Source organism: Loxodonta africana, chromosome 11, assembly GCF_030014295.1.
Source record: "Loxodonta africana isolate mLoxAfr1 chromosome 11, mLoxAfr1.hap2, whole genome shotgun sequence".
Lineage (NCBI taxonomy): Eukaryota > Metazoa > Chordata > Mammalia > Proboscidea > Elephantidae > Loxodonta > Loxodonta africana.
The window spans coordinates 15,847,335-15,861,456 of record NC_087352.1 but is presented as its reverse complement, the minus strand read 5'-3'; the positions used below and the strand labels follow the sequence as shown (position 1 = coordinate 15,861,456).

Sequence of the window (14,122 nt, the reverse complement as noted above, 5' to 3'; positions counted from 1 at the left end):
GAGGATGCAGCCGTGAAGGGACGGCTGGTGGAGTGTCTGGAGACTGTGCTCAACAAGGCCCAGGAGCCACCCAAGTCCAAGAAGGTGCAGCACTCCAATGCCAAGAATGCCATCCTCTTTGAGACCATCAGCCTCATCATCCACTATGACAGGTGCCACCTCAACCACTGGAGCAGGGGGAACCTGATGCCGGGTCCCAGTGAGGAGGGGCCTGAGGGAGGGACACCTAGGTCTGAGGGAAGAGGGGGCTAAGGATCTGGACTCCTGGGTCTGAGGGAGGAGGGGGCTGGGGACCTGGACTCCTGGGTCTGTGGGAGGAGGGGGCTGGGGAGCTGGACTCCTAGGTCTGAGGGAGGAGGGGGCTGGGGACCTGGACTCCTGGGTCTGGGGGTGGGCTGGGGGACTGAACTCCTAGGTCTGAGGGAGAAGGATCCGGGGGCTGGGACTCCTGGGTCTGAGGGAGGAGGGGGCTGGGGACCTGGACTCCTGGGTCTGAAGGAGGAGGGAATTGGGGACCTGGACTCCTGGGTCTGAGGGGGGAGCTGGGGACCTGGACTCCTGGGTCTAAGGGAGGAGGGGGCTGGGGACCTGGACTCCTGAGTCTGAGGGAGGAAGGGACTGGGGACCTGGACTCCTGGGTCTGAGGGAGGAGGGGGCTGGGAGTCTGGACTCCTAGGTCCTGGGGTGGGTGTGCTGTGGTTCTTAACTTCTTCGTAAGAAGAGGATGGGGTGTGCGGTATTGCCCCATGAGGCTGGTGCAGGCCCTCCTGGGAGGCAGAGTTGCTGGCCATCTTTCACTTAGCTTTGATAGCCCAGATGTCTGGGTCACGAGGAGCCATCGGGGCCGGGACTTGGGGTGGCAGGAGTCACTCTGGATTGAGGGGACATGAGTGGATGCAGGCTGAGTCTCCATCTCCTCGCATCTCTGTTTCTTCTTGCTCTCCCACCGCCCGGCAGTGAGCCCAACCTCCTCGTGCGTGCCTGCAACCAGCTGGGCCAGTTCCTGCAACACCGGGAGACTAACCTGCGCTACCTGGCACTGGAGAGCATGTGCACACTGGCCAGCTCCGAGTTCTCCCATGAGGCCGTCAAGACACACATCGACACTGTCATCAACGCCCTCAAGGTGCACCACTGGGTCTGCCCCGCAGACTGCACGTGCCCCCACTGAACTCCTGCCAGTGCTCAAATCCCTCTGCCCAGGTGATCCTGGGACTCACCAGACCTGCTCTCCTCCCTTAGACTGAGCGGGATGTCAGTGTGCGGCAGCGTGCAGCTGATCTCCTCTACGCCATGTGTGACCGGAGCAACGCCAAGCAGATTGTGTCCGAGATGCTGAGGTACCTGGAGACGGCTGACTACGCCATCCGTGAAGAGATTGTGAGTCCAGGAAGGCCGGGGAGGAAGAGGCTGAGGGACCTGGACCCTAAGTCTGAGGGAGGAGAGGGCCAGGGGCCTGGACTCTTGGGTCTGAGAGAGGAGGGGGCTGGGACTCCTGGGTCTGAGGGAAGAGGGGCCAGGGGACTGGACTCCTGGGTCTGAGGGAAGAGGGGCCGGGGGACTGGACTCCTGGGTCTAAGGGAAGAGGGGCCGGGGCACTGGACTCCTGGGTCTGAAGGAGGAGGAGGTCAAGGGGCTGAACTCCTGGGTCTGAGGGAAGAGGGGGTGGGGGACTGGACTCCTGGGACTGAAGGAAGAGAGAGTCAAGGAGCTGGGGCCCCTGGGTCTGAGGGAGGAGGGGGTTGAGGGGCTAGACTCCTGGGTCTGAAGGAGGAGGAGATGGGGGCCTGGACTTCTGGGTCTCTAGATGGGGGACAGTGGTAAGCCCAGACCTGACACCCCCCATGGACATACACGTACACAAACACCCGCACACACCCACCGTAGGTCCTGAAGGTGGCCATCCTGGCTGAGAAGTACGCTGTGGACTACAGCTGGTATGTGGACACCATCCTCAACCTCATCCGCATCGCGGGAGACTACGTGAGTGAGGAGGTGTGGTATCGTGTGCTGCAGATTGTCACCAACCGCGACGATGTCCAGGGCTATGCTGCCAAGACCGTCTTTGAGGTCAGCACCTGCCCTACCCCCACGACGGGCAGAGCAGGGGCACCTAGGGCTGGGGGTCTGGGCTGCCATCCTGCTGCCTCTGCCTCTCGGGCCACCACGAGGGGACACAGCCTATAGCTTTGCAGCTGGACGTGTGAAGTCCACAGGGCAGGGACATGAGATGCCCAGTGTGTAGGTGCCGATCCCAGGTCCTTTCAGCTCCCTGTTATCCCAGGCTCGCCGGGCTCGGGGCCTCCCTTTGCCCTATCTGACTACCGGTATGAGCTGGGGCAGATCCCTCCACCTGTCTGGGCCTCAGCCTCCTCATCTGTAACCCACCTGCATCCCAGAGGTGCTGGGAGGACTCCCAGGGTAACCGAGCAGGTGCTCATGCTGTGCCTGGCCCATTCTCGGTGAGCCGGGCAGTCAGTCTTCTCACTCTGGCCCTTGTGCTCCCATCTCCCTCCACGCCCAGGCACTCCAGGCCCCAGCCTGTCATGAGAACATGGTGAAGGTCGGTGGTTACATCCTTGGGGAGTTCGGGAACCTGATTGCTGGGGACCCCCGTTCCAGGTGAGGGGTCCTCCACGTGGGCTGAACACATGTCATCTCAGGGGTCTACTCTGATACACATGGGGTCCCCACGAGTCAAAGTGGACATGATAGCAGCTGGTTTTTCTACTGGGCAGGGCAGGAGCTTGGACCCTCCCCCAGGGACCCTGGGAAGGGCTATCTATCTCCATTCCCAGTGGGGAAGCTGAGGGAGGCGGCTCCCCCATGGGGGTCTTGGGGGGCTGGTGCCCTGCCCCCTGACCTCTGCTCCTTCCCACCACCCCTGCAGCCCCCCGGTGCAGTTCTCCCTGCTGCATTCCAAGTTCCACCTGTGCAGCGTGGCCACCCGGGCCCTGCTGCTGTCCACCTACATCAAGTTCATCAACCTCTTCCCTGAGACCAAGGCCACCATCCAGGGTGTGCTGCGGGCAGGCTCCCAGCTGCGCAACGCCGACGTGGAGCTGCAGCAGCGTGCCGTCGAGTACCTCACTCTCAGCTCCGTGGCCAGCACCGATGTCCTGGTCAGAGCCCGTCCCTCCACCCCTGTCACTGAACCTGTCCTAACTGACCCTTCCCCCTGGGCCCGGGCCCCAGGCCTCCGCCTGCCCTGACCCTGCTGACCCACAGGCCACGGTGCTAGAGGAGATGCCACCCTTTCCTGAGCGCGAATCCTCCATCCTGGCCAAGCTGAAACGCAAGAAGGGGCCAGGGGCGGGCAGTGCCCTGGATGATGGCCGCAGGGACCCCAGCAGCAATGACATCAATGGGGGCGTGGAGCCCACCCCCAGCACAGTGGTGAGTTCTGTGGTTGTGAACCCCACAGCCGGTCTGGCTGCGTCTGGCCGGGTGTCATGGTGTCTGACCTCCCTGCACCTCCTCTGCAGTCAACGCCCTCACCGTCTGCTGACCTCCTAGGGCTGCGGGCAGCCCCTCCCCCAGCAGCACCCCCTGCTCCCGCTGGCGCAGGCAACCTTCTTGTGGACGTCTTCTCAGATGGCCCAGTTGCCCCACCCAGCCTGGGACCTACACCTGAGGAGGCCTTTCTCAGGTACCGCTGAGCCTGTCTCCAGGGGGATACTAGGGCTGTCCCCTTTCCACTTCTGCCCCCTTTTGCCCTGAACCCTACCCCGTCTCTCCACTTATTGTCCCTGAAGCCTCTGTCAGCCCTGGCTGCTCCTCCCCCTGCCCTCCTGGCCCCTTTGGCCTCTCCTGACTCTGGCCTCCCCTTGGTGTCCTGTCCTGTCACAGTTCTGAGCCTGCTCTTCCTTCTCTCCCTCCCACCTTCCTGCCTCTCTCTCTCTCTCTCCCCCTCTCCCTCTTCTCTCTTTGGCCCTCTTGCTGCCTCTCTGGGATTGGCTGCCTGCCACGCCTATCTTCTCTTGTCTGCTCTGGGATTGGACGGCCCAGCGAGCTGGAGCCGCCTGCCCCCGAGAGCCCGGTGGCTCTGCTGGCCGACCCAGCCCCAGCTGTTGAGTAAGGGGTGGCCGGCTTCAGGGGGTGGGGGCAGATTGTTGTGTCCTCCAGGGAGGGTTAGAGGCCTGGGTCTTGTCAGGGGATTTCCTGATGAGCCTCAGAGGCAAGGACTTGGAGGAGAGGGAAACCTGGGGTCCCCTGATGGGGGGAGGTGGCTCCTGCTGGGGTCCCGTTGCCATTAGAGGCAGTTGCCAGTCTGATTTGGGGGTTCTCTTAGGTTCTCTGGGTATCTAGGCATGTAGATGCCGAGGTCGCCATGAGTTGGAGTTGATTTGATGGCAACTGGTTTCTCTACTGGGCAGGGCAGGGGTTTGACCTCCCCCCAGGGAGGATCTTCCAAGTTCCCTGTCTCTCTGGGCTCCAGCCCCCCGAGTCCCTTCCATCTCGCTCTTTTCCCTGCTTCCAGTTCAGGTCTTGAGGACATTGGCCCCCCCATCCCTGAGGCTGATGAGCTGCTGAATAAGTGAGTCCTGGCAGAGATGGGAGGGTTAGAGACCAGTGAGGAGGGCACAAGCCAGGCCCCAGACAGGTGCCCCTGTCATCCTGAGTCCACCACCGCCTCCGCCCAGGTTCGTGTGCAAGAACAACGGGGTCCTGTTTGAGAACCAGTTGCTGCAGATCGGAGTTAAGTCTGAGTTCCGGCAGAACCTAGGTGTGTCTGGGGGGCTGTGGAGCTGGGGGTGGTGGGTGGGGAGGGTGGTCAGAGGATGCCTGGTTGAGCCCTGCCCCTCCACTCTTCGCAGGCCGGATGTATCTTTTCTATGGCAACAAGACGTCGGTACAGTTTCAGAACTTCACACCTTCCGTCGTCCACCCTGGAGACCTCCACACTCATATCCTTCCAGGCCTGACCCCGCCCTCTAGCCCCAGCTCTTCCCTTCCAGGTTGGCCTCCCTTGGCACTGGGAAGCCCATCTTACTCAGAGAGCTAATGGTTAACTTCTCTGAGATTTAGTGTCTTCCTCTGTGAGACATGGGTCAGCTTCTCCTGCATCCCGTGGGGCTGTCAGGAAAGGCTGACAATGAAGTTATATAATAGGTGTCCAGGAAGCCCTACCTCCTGCACCCCAGCTGCTCTGGGCCTCAGCTTACCTCTGTAAACTGGGTTCCCCTGCCTGGAGCCCAGCTCCCTCCTGATGTCTTCCCCCTCCATCAGGCTCCATGCCCATGATTTCACTGTCTACTGCACTTGGGAGCCAGGCCTGGCATCTAGCTGCTGACTGGTGCCTTCTGTGTGACCTGGGCTGAGTCACTTTGCCTCTCTGAGCCTTCCTAGCCCATCTGAAAAGTGTGAATCCAACTCCTCCTCCTCAGAGTGGTTGGAAACCCTGAAAGGTGTCATGTCTCTCTCCCCCTCCTCTGGGCCTCTGTGTCCGTAGCCATGAAACCAGAGGACTAGCTGCTGAAACTTTGAGGACGTTTTCAGCTGTTTACTCTTTCATTCATTTGACATCTCCAGGGGTCTCCTGTAGGCTTAGCTCTGTGCGGGGGTTGGGAGAAGAGAGGTGCAAGACCTAGCCCTTGCTGTTGTTGAGGGAGGCAGATACGAACACAGATGGTAATAATACCACCTTTGTATACTTACCATGTGTCAAGCACACGAACAATTTTACATGGATTATTGTCATTGAATCCCAAGGACAATATTGATGGTATTACTGTGTCCATTTTACAGATGAGGTTAAGACAGGCTGGGTGATTATAAGAGCTGGGATTCACATCCAAACCAACTTCTAGAGTCAGTGTTATTCCGGCCCTGTACAACATGACCTGTGCAGCAGTGGAGGGAGCTGAGACTATAGTGGAAGGCCAGAAGAGGCATCTGGGGCAGGGTCAGAGGTTTCACATAGGAGGGGCTTTGGGACTCAGAGGATGAGGCTCTGCGCCCAGCTGCTTAAAGGCCTGCGAGGACATTTGAGGGAACCATCAGGAGTTCCGATGTCAAGACCTCCTAGAGGTCCACCCCGCTGTTTCTGGCTTCCTTGACCACTGGCGCGCACAGCTGGCCGTGCAGACCAAGCGTGTGGCAGCTCAGGTGGACGGCGGGGCGCAGGTGCAGCAGGTGCTCAACATCGAGTGTCTGGGGGACTTCCTGACGCCCCCACTGCTGTCTGTGCGCTTCCGGTGAGTGAGGTAGGGCATTTCCGAGAGGGCGGGACTTCCTTGTGAGGGGCGTGGCCTGACGGAGTCTTCGCCTGTGTCTACTCCCCAGGTACGGTGGTGTCCCCCAGTCTCTCACCCTGAAGCTCCCGGTTACCATCAACAAGTTCTTCCAGCCGACAGAGATGGCGGCCCAGGATTTCTTCCAACGCTGGAAACAGCTGAGCCTGTGAGAGCGGCGGGTGGAGCCCACGCTGGCTCTCCCGGGGCGGGCGTGGCCTGGAGCTCCAGGACATTAACTTGAACCGTTCCCACCTGCAGCCCCCAGCAGGAGGCGCAGAAAATCTTCAAAGCCAACCACCCTATGGACGCTGAGGTTACCAAGGCCAAGGTGAGAAGTGGCCCAGGCCTGACATCTCAGCCTTACCTCTCCCAAACTGGGGGATTTCTGGGGCACAGTGGCTAACTTCTCGGAGCCTATGTTTTCTCTTCTGTAAAACCGGGCCAATTCCCACCCCTGAGGGCTTTCGGAAACTGGCACTAGTGTCTGGGAGTTTATCCGAGATCTGGTTCTGATGGGTCCCCACCCCTCTCCAGCTCCTGGGGTTTGGCTCGGCCCTCCTGGACAACGTAGACCCCAACCCTGAGAACTTCGTAGGGGCTGGCATCATCCAGACAAAAGCCCTGCAGGTGGGCTGTCTGCTCCGGCTGGAGCCCAACGCCCAGGCTCAGGTGAGTGGTGTCCTGGGCTCCAGGAAGTAGTCTGAGACTCAGCATCATCCTCCCAGTCTTGTGTACGTTCTGTGGCCTGCCCACTCAGCCCGCCTGCCTGTTTGCCCTCTGACCCCCTTCTTGTCCACCCTCTACGTCTTTTCCTCCATCTGCTGTCCCCCTTCTATCTCCACCTTGGCTCTTCCTCTTCTTTCTGTTTCTTCTGTCTTCTGTCATTCATCTCCTTCCTATCTTCTATTTTATTCCTTCCTCTTGTCCCATGTCACCTTTTAACCCGTTTGTCCTCCTTTCCTTCCTCCTCTATCTCCTTTTTCTCTTGTCTGTATCCCTGCTCACCCTGCCCCTGGGCTCTCTACCCCCTCTAACTGGCCTGCCCATCCCGCCTCCTCCCCATGCCCCAACCCAGATGTATCGGCTGACCCTGCGCACCAGCAAGGAGCCTGTCTCCCGTCACCTCTGTGAGCTGTTGGCCCTGCAGTTCTGAGCCCTGGAGTCTGCCCCTGGGGATGGGGCTGGCACCTGGCAGCCCCTAGGACTGAGGCCGCTTTGGTGGGTAGGGCAGTGAGGGGACCTCCACTGGTGACAGGGAAGACCCCAGGGGAGGGTGGATGCCTGGGACCTTCCTCCGGCCTTTTGTATTTTTATTTTTGTTCATCTGCTGCTGTTTACATTCTGGGGGGTAAGGGGGAGCCCCCTCCCTCCCTTCCCCCCCCGCAAGCACAGAGGGGAGAGGGGCTGGGGAGTGGGCGCCTCCTCCCCTCCCACCCCACCCCACCCCACCTTGTTGTAGCCCCTCCCGCCCCCTCCCCACCCAGGGGCTGTGTATTATTGTGAGCGAATAAACAGAGACGCTAGTGGCCAGTGTCTCCTTCCCTCACCCATGCCTAGGGTCCAAAGAGCGGGGAGAGGGCGTGCAGAGTGTGGGTGGCCAGGCTCCGCAGCCCGTGAATGGGACTCTGAGGGGACAGCAATAACAGCAGCCGCCATGGCCCTGATTGCAGGGCTACCAGCCGCCACCCTGTGTCTGGCTCCTCAGGCCCCGACACCAGGTAGCAGGCTCGAGGTAGCTGGGTCCGCTGGACTAAGTCCTCTGCCTTCTCCTCCGGCGGCCCTGGCTCTGGGGAAGGACAGGGAGGGTGGAAGTGACCAGCAGGGCCTGGACAACCAGGATGTCAACCTGAGAAAGCCACGCCTGCCCTGGGCCTAAGTCTCCACCTCTGAGGTATGGAGCAGCTTAAGTCACCCAGCCTCAGTCCCACCATTTCCCGGGGGTCCTCTGTGCAGCCCCAAGCAATCTGCTTAGTCATGAAAACAGCAAATGTGTGCGTGATGCTTACTGAGTGCTAGGCACTGTGCTGTGACATGAGGTCGTACCCTGCTGAGGACCTGCCCCACTTGACAGATAGAAAACAGGTGGGGAGAGGTAGAGTCACACAGCTAGTAAGAAGCAGCTGTCTGCCCTCCGAGGTGGACCTCTCTTACCATTTTGCCCTATTCATCGGTGTCTTCCCTGGGGTTATAGCATCATTTAGGTCCTTGCTTGTCTTCCTGGGCCCAGTTACCATGAGATTAACAAGAAGAACTGAGGTCTCAGGGATTCTACAACTCTTCCTAACTTGGGCTCCATGTCACTCTCCCCCTGAAAACCATAGGCAAAGCTTGTGCTTTAAGCCATAGAGTGGAGTGGTTTAATGCAGTCTTGGGAGCCAGACCACCTTTATTTGAATCGTGGTTCTGCTCCTTACTAGCCGAGCCTCAGTTTCTTCATCTGGAATGTGGGGAGAAAATGAGTCATTACCTACGAGAGCACTTGGGTCAGTGACTAGCAGATGAGGCTTCACTGGTAACTGTTAGGGTTATCCAGCAGGTTTTGAAACCTGCAGGCTCAGTCAACACTGAGGACTCCAGGAATGCTACTCCCAGTACGTACTGGTTTCTCCAACCAGATTCTCTAACCCAGCCCTCACTGCCCCACTGTGCGACCTGGGGCTCAGGGCTCCTGCCTGTGAGATTGGACACTGCCCACGGCTGACCTGGTGGGAAGTGCATAGAAGTGACCAGGGTGTAGAAGGAGCGGAGGAGGCGCCGCCGTTGATCCAGGGGAGGCTCTGGAGGGGGAAAGAGACAGGGTGACCATGAGACCCTGCCCAGGATACCCCCTTCCAAGCCTTGTCCTCAGTCACCTTTGTCCCCTGAGAGCTCCACCGTGAACAGGCAACGTCTCAGTTCCAGGTGGAGAAGCAGCAGCCTGTAGGAAAAAGGGTGTTATGGCCACAGATGAGGAATGAGGACTCCCAGCCCAACACCCCGCTCTGTCAGGGCCCTACCCGAGGATGTCCGTGTGCAGGGAGAAGCCTGCAGGCAGCGCACGGTGTCCCAGTGGCACGCAGGCCCTAAGCGGCTCAAGCAGCGGCTGCCACCAACGCTCCAGGACCTGCAGGGAGCGTGGTCGGGGGCGTGGTCATCCAGAGGGGTGGGGCCGTGGGTAAGGTGGGAAGCTAAGCGCCAATGAGGGGGCGTGGTCAAGTCGAAGGGGCGGGCCCACCAAGCACAAGGCTGGGAAGGGGTGGAGTCAGAGCCAAGAGGGGCGTGGTAGGGGAAAACACTGCGTCGGGAGAAAGGTGATTGGAGAAGGTACGAGAAGGGGCGGGGCTAAGGGAAGTAAGTGTGGCAAAGAAAAGGGGCTGGCAGAAGGGGACCCGAGGCCACTTGGTGAGAGAAAGGCCCACATCTGGGTGGGTGGTGAAAAGGAAAACAGCGGGACGTGGGGTGGATTTCACCTGTGGATCCAGCTGGCTGAGGGGCGGTCGCGGCCCGCAGAGCAGACACAGCTCCAGGCCCGGCAGCAGCGTCAGGGTCAGGAGCCTGTGCGGGACCTGAAGCATGGGACAGGCTGGAGCTGGCCAGAGCTCCGCCTTGCACCCGGCCCGAGCCACCAAGACGCCGGTTCATCCAGGCCCCAGGTCCTACCGACCACGTCCTCTAGGTTCGATCATTCTTTGACTTGTCCAGGACTCACCTAACCACCCTGCCCCTGCCCTGTCTGGGCACTCACCGTGGGGCTCCCGTGGGGCAGGTACACCGGGTAGTCACGAGCGGTCTGCGGCGGCAGAGATCCCAGCAGCCAGGGGAGCAACACGGCCTCGGGCATCCCCAGCCTCCACCAGCCCTCTGTGGCTGCCACCACCCGGCCCGACACCACCAGGCTGACGAAGGCTGTGCTGGTGGCCTCGGCGAACCCGGAGAGGGCTTCCTGCGGAAGGAAGGGAGGCAGGCTGGGAGTCAGCCGGGTGGGTGAGCCGTGGGAAGACACCCACCATACGGTTCTGAACCTGCTGAGGCTAAGGGGCCCTGGCCATGGGTGTCACCCTCTCTGGGCCTGAATTCCATCACATGTCACATACATGTACAATCCCCACTCACACTGTGCTGTTAAACAGAAGCCTGCGACCCAGCGTTACCTGCACACGAGGCTAACAATTATAGCAGCAGCAGCTTTGTGAGTACTGCTACTTGCCAAGTCAGAACTATCAACGCAGAGAGGTCACGTGTGGCAAGTCACACTGCAGGGAGGTGGCCATGCCGGGCAAATCAACAGGAGCAGGACTTAAGGGTAGATAGACATTCAGCAGGCAGAAGGGGCAGCATGTGCAAAGGCTCAGAAGCTGGGAGATGGTTGAGATTTGGGGAAACTGAGGGGTAACTGGGTGAGGGTGGGTTGCGGGTTTATCAGAGGTAAGGGTGAGCAGAAGGCCTGATGGTGCAGTGGTTAAGCACTCAGCTGCTAATAGAAAAGTCTGTGGTTTGAGCCCACCAGCTGCTTAGCAGGAGAAAGATTTGGCAGTCTGCTTCCCTAAAGATTACAGCCTTGGAAACCCTATGGGGTTGTTCTACCCTGTCCTATATATAGGGTCCCTTTGAGGCAAAATGGACTCCACAGCATGGGGTTTTGGTTTAGAGTGAGGAGTTGACCAGCATGATTCCACAGGTCCTCAAACTCCAGGCTGAGGGACTGGAACCTTGTTCTGGGATGTTGAAGCTACTGACAGGCTGTGAGCAGGGGAGAGGCAGGGTTAGCTCTGGGTGTAGAAAGACCCCCCTGGGGACAAGTGGGGTCAAACTGGAGGAAACAGACTAGAAGCTGAGAGAATGAGAAGAGTCTGGGCAGTGGCCCAGAGGAAAGATGAGAACTGACGAAGGGGCTGTAAGGATGGGTTTAAGAGATCCCAGGGCATCCCCAATACCTGCAGGAGGGACCCCTCCGGAGAGACCACGCAGTCCACACACTGGGTCAGGTCCCCAATGAGCTCAGAGTCCGCCAGGAAGCTGTCAATGATGCGGTAACTGGCCTAGCAGAGAGAGAAGGCAGGCACCTGGGACCCCAGTGGGCCTCAGATCTGCTGCCTCTCTTTCTTGAGAAAACTAGCCCTACTGGGCTAGATAACCAGGGAGCCCCAAGACCCCATGGGGTCAGGCTGCCCCAGGGGCTGCTGGGAACTACAGTTCCTGGATGGCAGTGCCCAGGTGTACTAACTTCCCCTCTTACTCGTATCTTGCAGTCTTACCCTCAACTCCTTCTTTAGTCTCTCTATGTTGCGGATGTCGGTCAGTTCTTCAAGTCCCACAAGAAGAACCTAGAAGGACGATATAGGAGGGTAGGGGCTCTGCATAACTGTTTCTGAGAAAGAAGGGACTAGGGGCCTGGACTACTGGGCCTGAGGGAGGAGGGGGCTGGGACTTCTAGATCTGAGGGAGGAGGATCTGGGGGCACGAACTCCTGGGTCTGAGGAAAACTGGGGGCCCAGATTCCTGGGTCCTGGAGGAGCAGGATGCTGTGAGTGAGCTCAGATTCCTGGGTTTGGGGGAAAAAGGGCTGGAGAGTCTCACCATAGCCCCAAACACCATCTCGAGTAGTCTCTCCAACTGCAGTTCTGAGCTGCTCTCCTCAGATGACAGAACAATGAGGGTGATGCTGTGAAAAAGGAAGGTGGGAAGAAGAATCAGTACTGATCTGGGACACTGGGCGATGAATATGGTGGAGTTGATTCAGCAATGCTAGCTTCATCCTCCCCCAACCCACCCTGCCTCTCACAGAGGAAGAAATCAGGGTTCAGAAGGGGTCATCAGCTTGCTAAAAACTCCACTGCCAAATAAAACAGCTGGTCTTAGGAAGCCTGAATGCCCTCAGGTGTCATCTTCAAGAGGGTTTGTCACCCCGAGCCCTGTCCCCTGCCCCAAGCTCCTGCTGGGGACCTGTCATGGAAGCTTTTCCACACCACGGTCGTGTCCTCAGTCCTTGCAGAGCTCAGCTGCACCTCCAGATTCTGTCCGAACATGTGGACTCCATTGAGGGAGCCGATGACAGAGAACGGGAGCTGAGGAGAGAGAAGTTGGGGTGTTACACAGGAGCTTTCAGATCCCTCATCCTCAGAATTCCACCAGTCTAGGCCCCCTGTCCCCTCCTGTTTCTGAATCCTCTGTCCCTTCCTCTTAGAAGAATAAGAATTATTGGTTCATTGCACCCCCCCCCCCCCTTCTTAACACTGACTTCCCCAGTCCCTACTCTCTGCGGGACCAGAGTCCAAGCAACTAAAACCCCCTTCCACATCGGACAATCCGGCGGTCAGGGCCCCACCTGCTGGCGGGTGGGGACGCCGCCGCGGCTGCTCCTGCAGAACAGGGGGACCCCGCTAGAGGACGCGAGGCATAATAGATGCACGGTGCCTCCCGTCCCCTCCTCCCCCATTTGGAACCCCCCCAGTCCTCTACGAGGGAACGGTCAGGGCACGCCGTGGAGCCTGTCGGTAGTCACATTAAGTCGGCCGGCCGTTCCAAGCCGCCAGAAGGCAAGATGGAGAGCTAGTAGGAAAAGGACTAAATCTCGGCCTTCCTCATCCAACTCAAGCAGATCCTCAACCACTATTCCACCACCTCCCCCAAACCCCGTTAAGTTCCTTTCCGCCCCAGCCGGAAGTCATGATGCCCCTAACAAAGAAGGCCGCTAATTGCGCTCGCAAAGTTTCGTAATCTCTCCCTGAAGTGGTCTGACTCTATTTATTTAGCAAAGAAAACGGAGAGCCCAGTTCGAAGCAAAGACAGTCCCAAGGCGTTGAGTAGCAACCGTCATGTAGGCTATAATGATTTTTATTCTAAATTAGTAAACAGCTGTTCCCGGCTCAAAGATGGCGACAGTGGCAAGGCGTTGCCTAGCAACCACATTCCGTGTGCCTTTTTCATTTTACGGCGGCCAATACAATACCCCTTTCAAAGATGGCGACAGTAAAATACGTTGCCTAGCAACCACGATTTAGCCCAATTTCATTTCTAAAGCTGTAAACAGGTGTGCCCTAATCAAAGATGGCCGTACGCCGAAGCGGGAGCACCTTTCCTTCGGGGCAATAGTCCTTCTACAATCTGGGAAAACAAATCCCCCCTCACCCTCCGTGGTGGTTTGATCTAGCGAGCGTTGCCTAGTAACCACCTAAGAAGACGGTTGTTTTTGTTATCAGAAAAAGTGAAAATACTATCTTTACCTTCCAGAATCATAAGAATAATACATTATCATAGTAATAAATCTACACATGTAGTGTTTCATAGGGTCCTTATGTGCCGGAATCACTAGACGGCAAAGGGTTTGCTTTTGGTTTAAGGTATCGTGTAGAATGCAAAAATACACCACAACAAATGCTTTCCTTAAAATAAAAAGTTAACAGTTCAACGCAAAATATTCCTACATATTTTCGCAAATATGATCATTGAATAAGTGTTTGTAAACTTATTTACTGTTGTTATGTGCCACCCCGTAGCTTCCAACTCAAAGCAACCGAATGAACAACGGAATGAAACACTGCCTGGTCCTGCACCATCCTCAAAATTGTTGCTGTGTTTGAGCCCATTGTTGCAGCTACTGTGTGGATCCATTTCATTGAGGGTCTTCCTCTTTTTTGTTGAACCTGTTCTTTGCTAAGCACGATGTCCTTCCGCAGGGACTGGTCCCTCCTGATAAGGTGTCCAAAATATGTGAGAGGAAATCTCTCCATCCTCGCTTCCAAGGAGCACTCTGTACTTCTTCCAAGACAGGCTTGTTCGTTCTTCTGGCAATCCATGGTATAGTCAGTATTCTTTCCCAACACCCTAATTCAGTTGTACCAATTCTTTGATCTTCTTTATTTATTGTCCACCTTTCACATGCAAAGTAAACTTACTTTCATCAAACA

General features: G+C 57.7%; 2 protein-coding genes across 3 annotated transcripts in view; one reads left to right on the top strand and one right to left on the bottom strand.

Annotated features, from left to right (window-relative positions):
- The window catches only part of AP2A1 (adaptor related protein complex 2 subunit alpha 1), a 38,409-nt gene extending 30,647 nt beyond the window's left edge, over window positions 1-7,762 (top strand). The window contains exons 8-23 of the mRNA XM_064293950.1: window positions 2-152; window positions 958-1,126; window positions 1,243-1,380; window positions 1,888-2,070; window positions 2,525-2,622; window positions 2,891-3,122; window positions 3,229-3,396; window positions 3,486-3,649; window positions 4,481-4,537; window positions 4,644-4,726; window positions 4,818-4,907; window positions 6,074-6,197; window positions 6,286-6,402; window positions 6,495-6,564; window positions 6,771-6,905; window positions 7,312-7,762. Coding sequence (XP_064150020.1) covers window positions 2-152; window positions 958-1,126; window positions 1,243-1,380; window positions 1,888-2,070; window positions 2,525-2,622; window positions 2,891-3,122; window positions 3,229-3,396; window positions 3,486-3,649; window positions 4,481-4,537; window positions 4,644-4,726; window positions 4,818-4,907; window positions 6,074-6,197; window positions 6,286-6,402; window positions 6,495-6,564; window positions 6,771-6,905; window positions 7,312-7,389 — 2,057 coding nt within the window. The 3' untranslated portion in view covers window positions 7,390-7,762. The remainder of the gene's footprint in view (window position 1; window positions 153-957; window positions 1,127-1,242; window positions 1,381-1,887; window positions 2,071-2,524; window positions 2,623-2,890; window positions 3,123-3,228; window positions 3,397-3,485; window positions 3,650-4,480; window positions 4,538-4,643; window positions 4,727-4,817; window positions 4,908-6,073; window positions 6,198-6,285; window positions 6,403-6,494; window positions 6,565-6,770; window positions 6,906-7,311) is intronic.
- On the bottom strand, window positions 7,692-13,272 carry FUZ (fuzzy planar cell polarity protein). Of its 2 annotated transcripts, none has more exons than XM_010586490.3 (11): window positions 12,541-13,166; window positions 12,159-12,280; window positions 11,793-11,877; window positions 11,471-11,539; window positions 11,150-11,254; window positions 9,961-10,158; window positions 9,686-9,781; window positions 9,233-9,339; window positions 9,089-9,153; window positions 8,939-9,013; window positions 7,692-8,022 (listed from the first exon to the last, which is right to left on the bottom strand). In XM_010586490.3, the coding sequence occupies exons 1-11, from the start codon at window positions 12,649-12,651 to the stop codon at window positions 7,790-7,792; spliced, it is 1,266 nt and encodes a 421-aa protein (XP_010584792.3). In that variant the 5' UTR covers window positions 12,652-13,166; the 3' UTR covers window positions 7,692-7,789. The 2 variants fall into 2 exon arrangements, 1 of the variants encoding a protein (XP_010584792.3); XR_002784661.2 differs by having other exon boundaries at window positions 7,915-8,022; window positions 8,388-9,013; window positions 12,541-13,272.
- Between the last annotated feature and the right edge of the window lie 850 nt (window positions 13,273-14,122).

Coding starts and splice junctions, on each gene's coding strand:
- FUZ (XM_010586490.3), bottom strand. CDS start 12,651: ATGGGGGAGGAGGGGACGGGAGGCACCGTGCATCTATTATGCCTCGCG. Junction 11,878..12,158: donor TGGAAAAGCTTCCATGACAG/GTCCCCAGCAGG, acceptor CCTTTTTCACAG/CATCACCCTCATTGTTCTGT. Junction 9,340..9,685: donor TCAGCCAGCTGGATCCACAG/GTGAAATCCACC, acceptor CGCTCCCTGCAG/GTCCTGGAGCGTTGGTGGCA.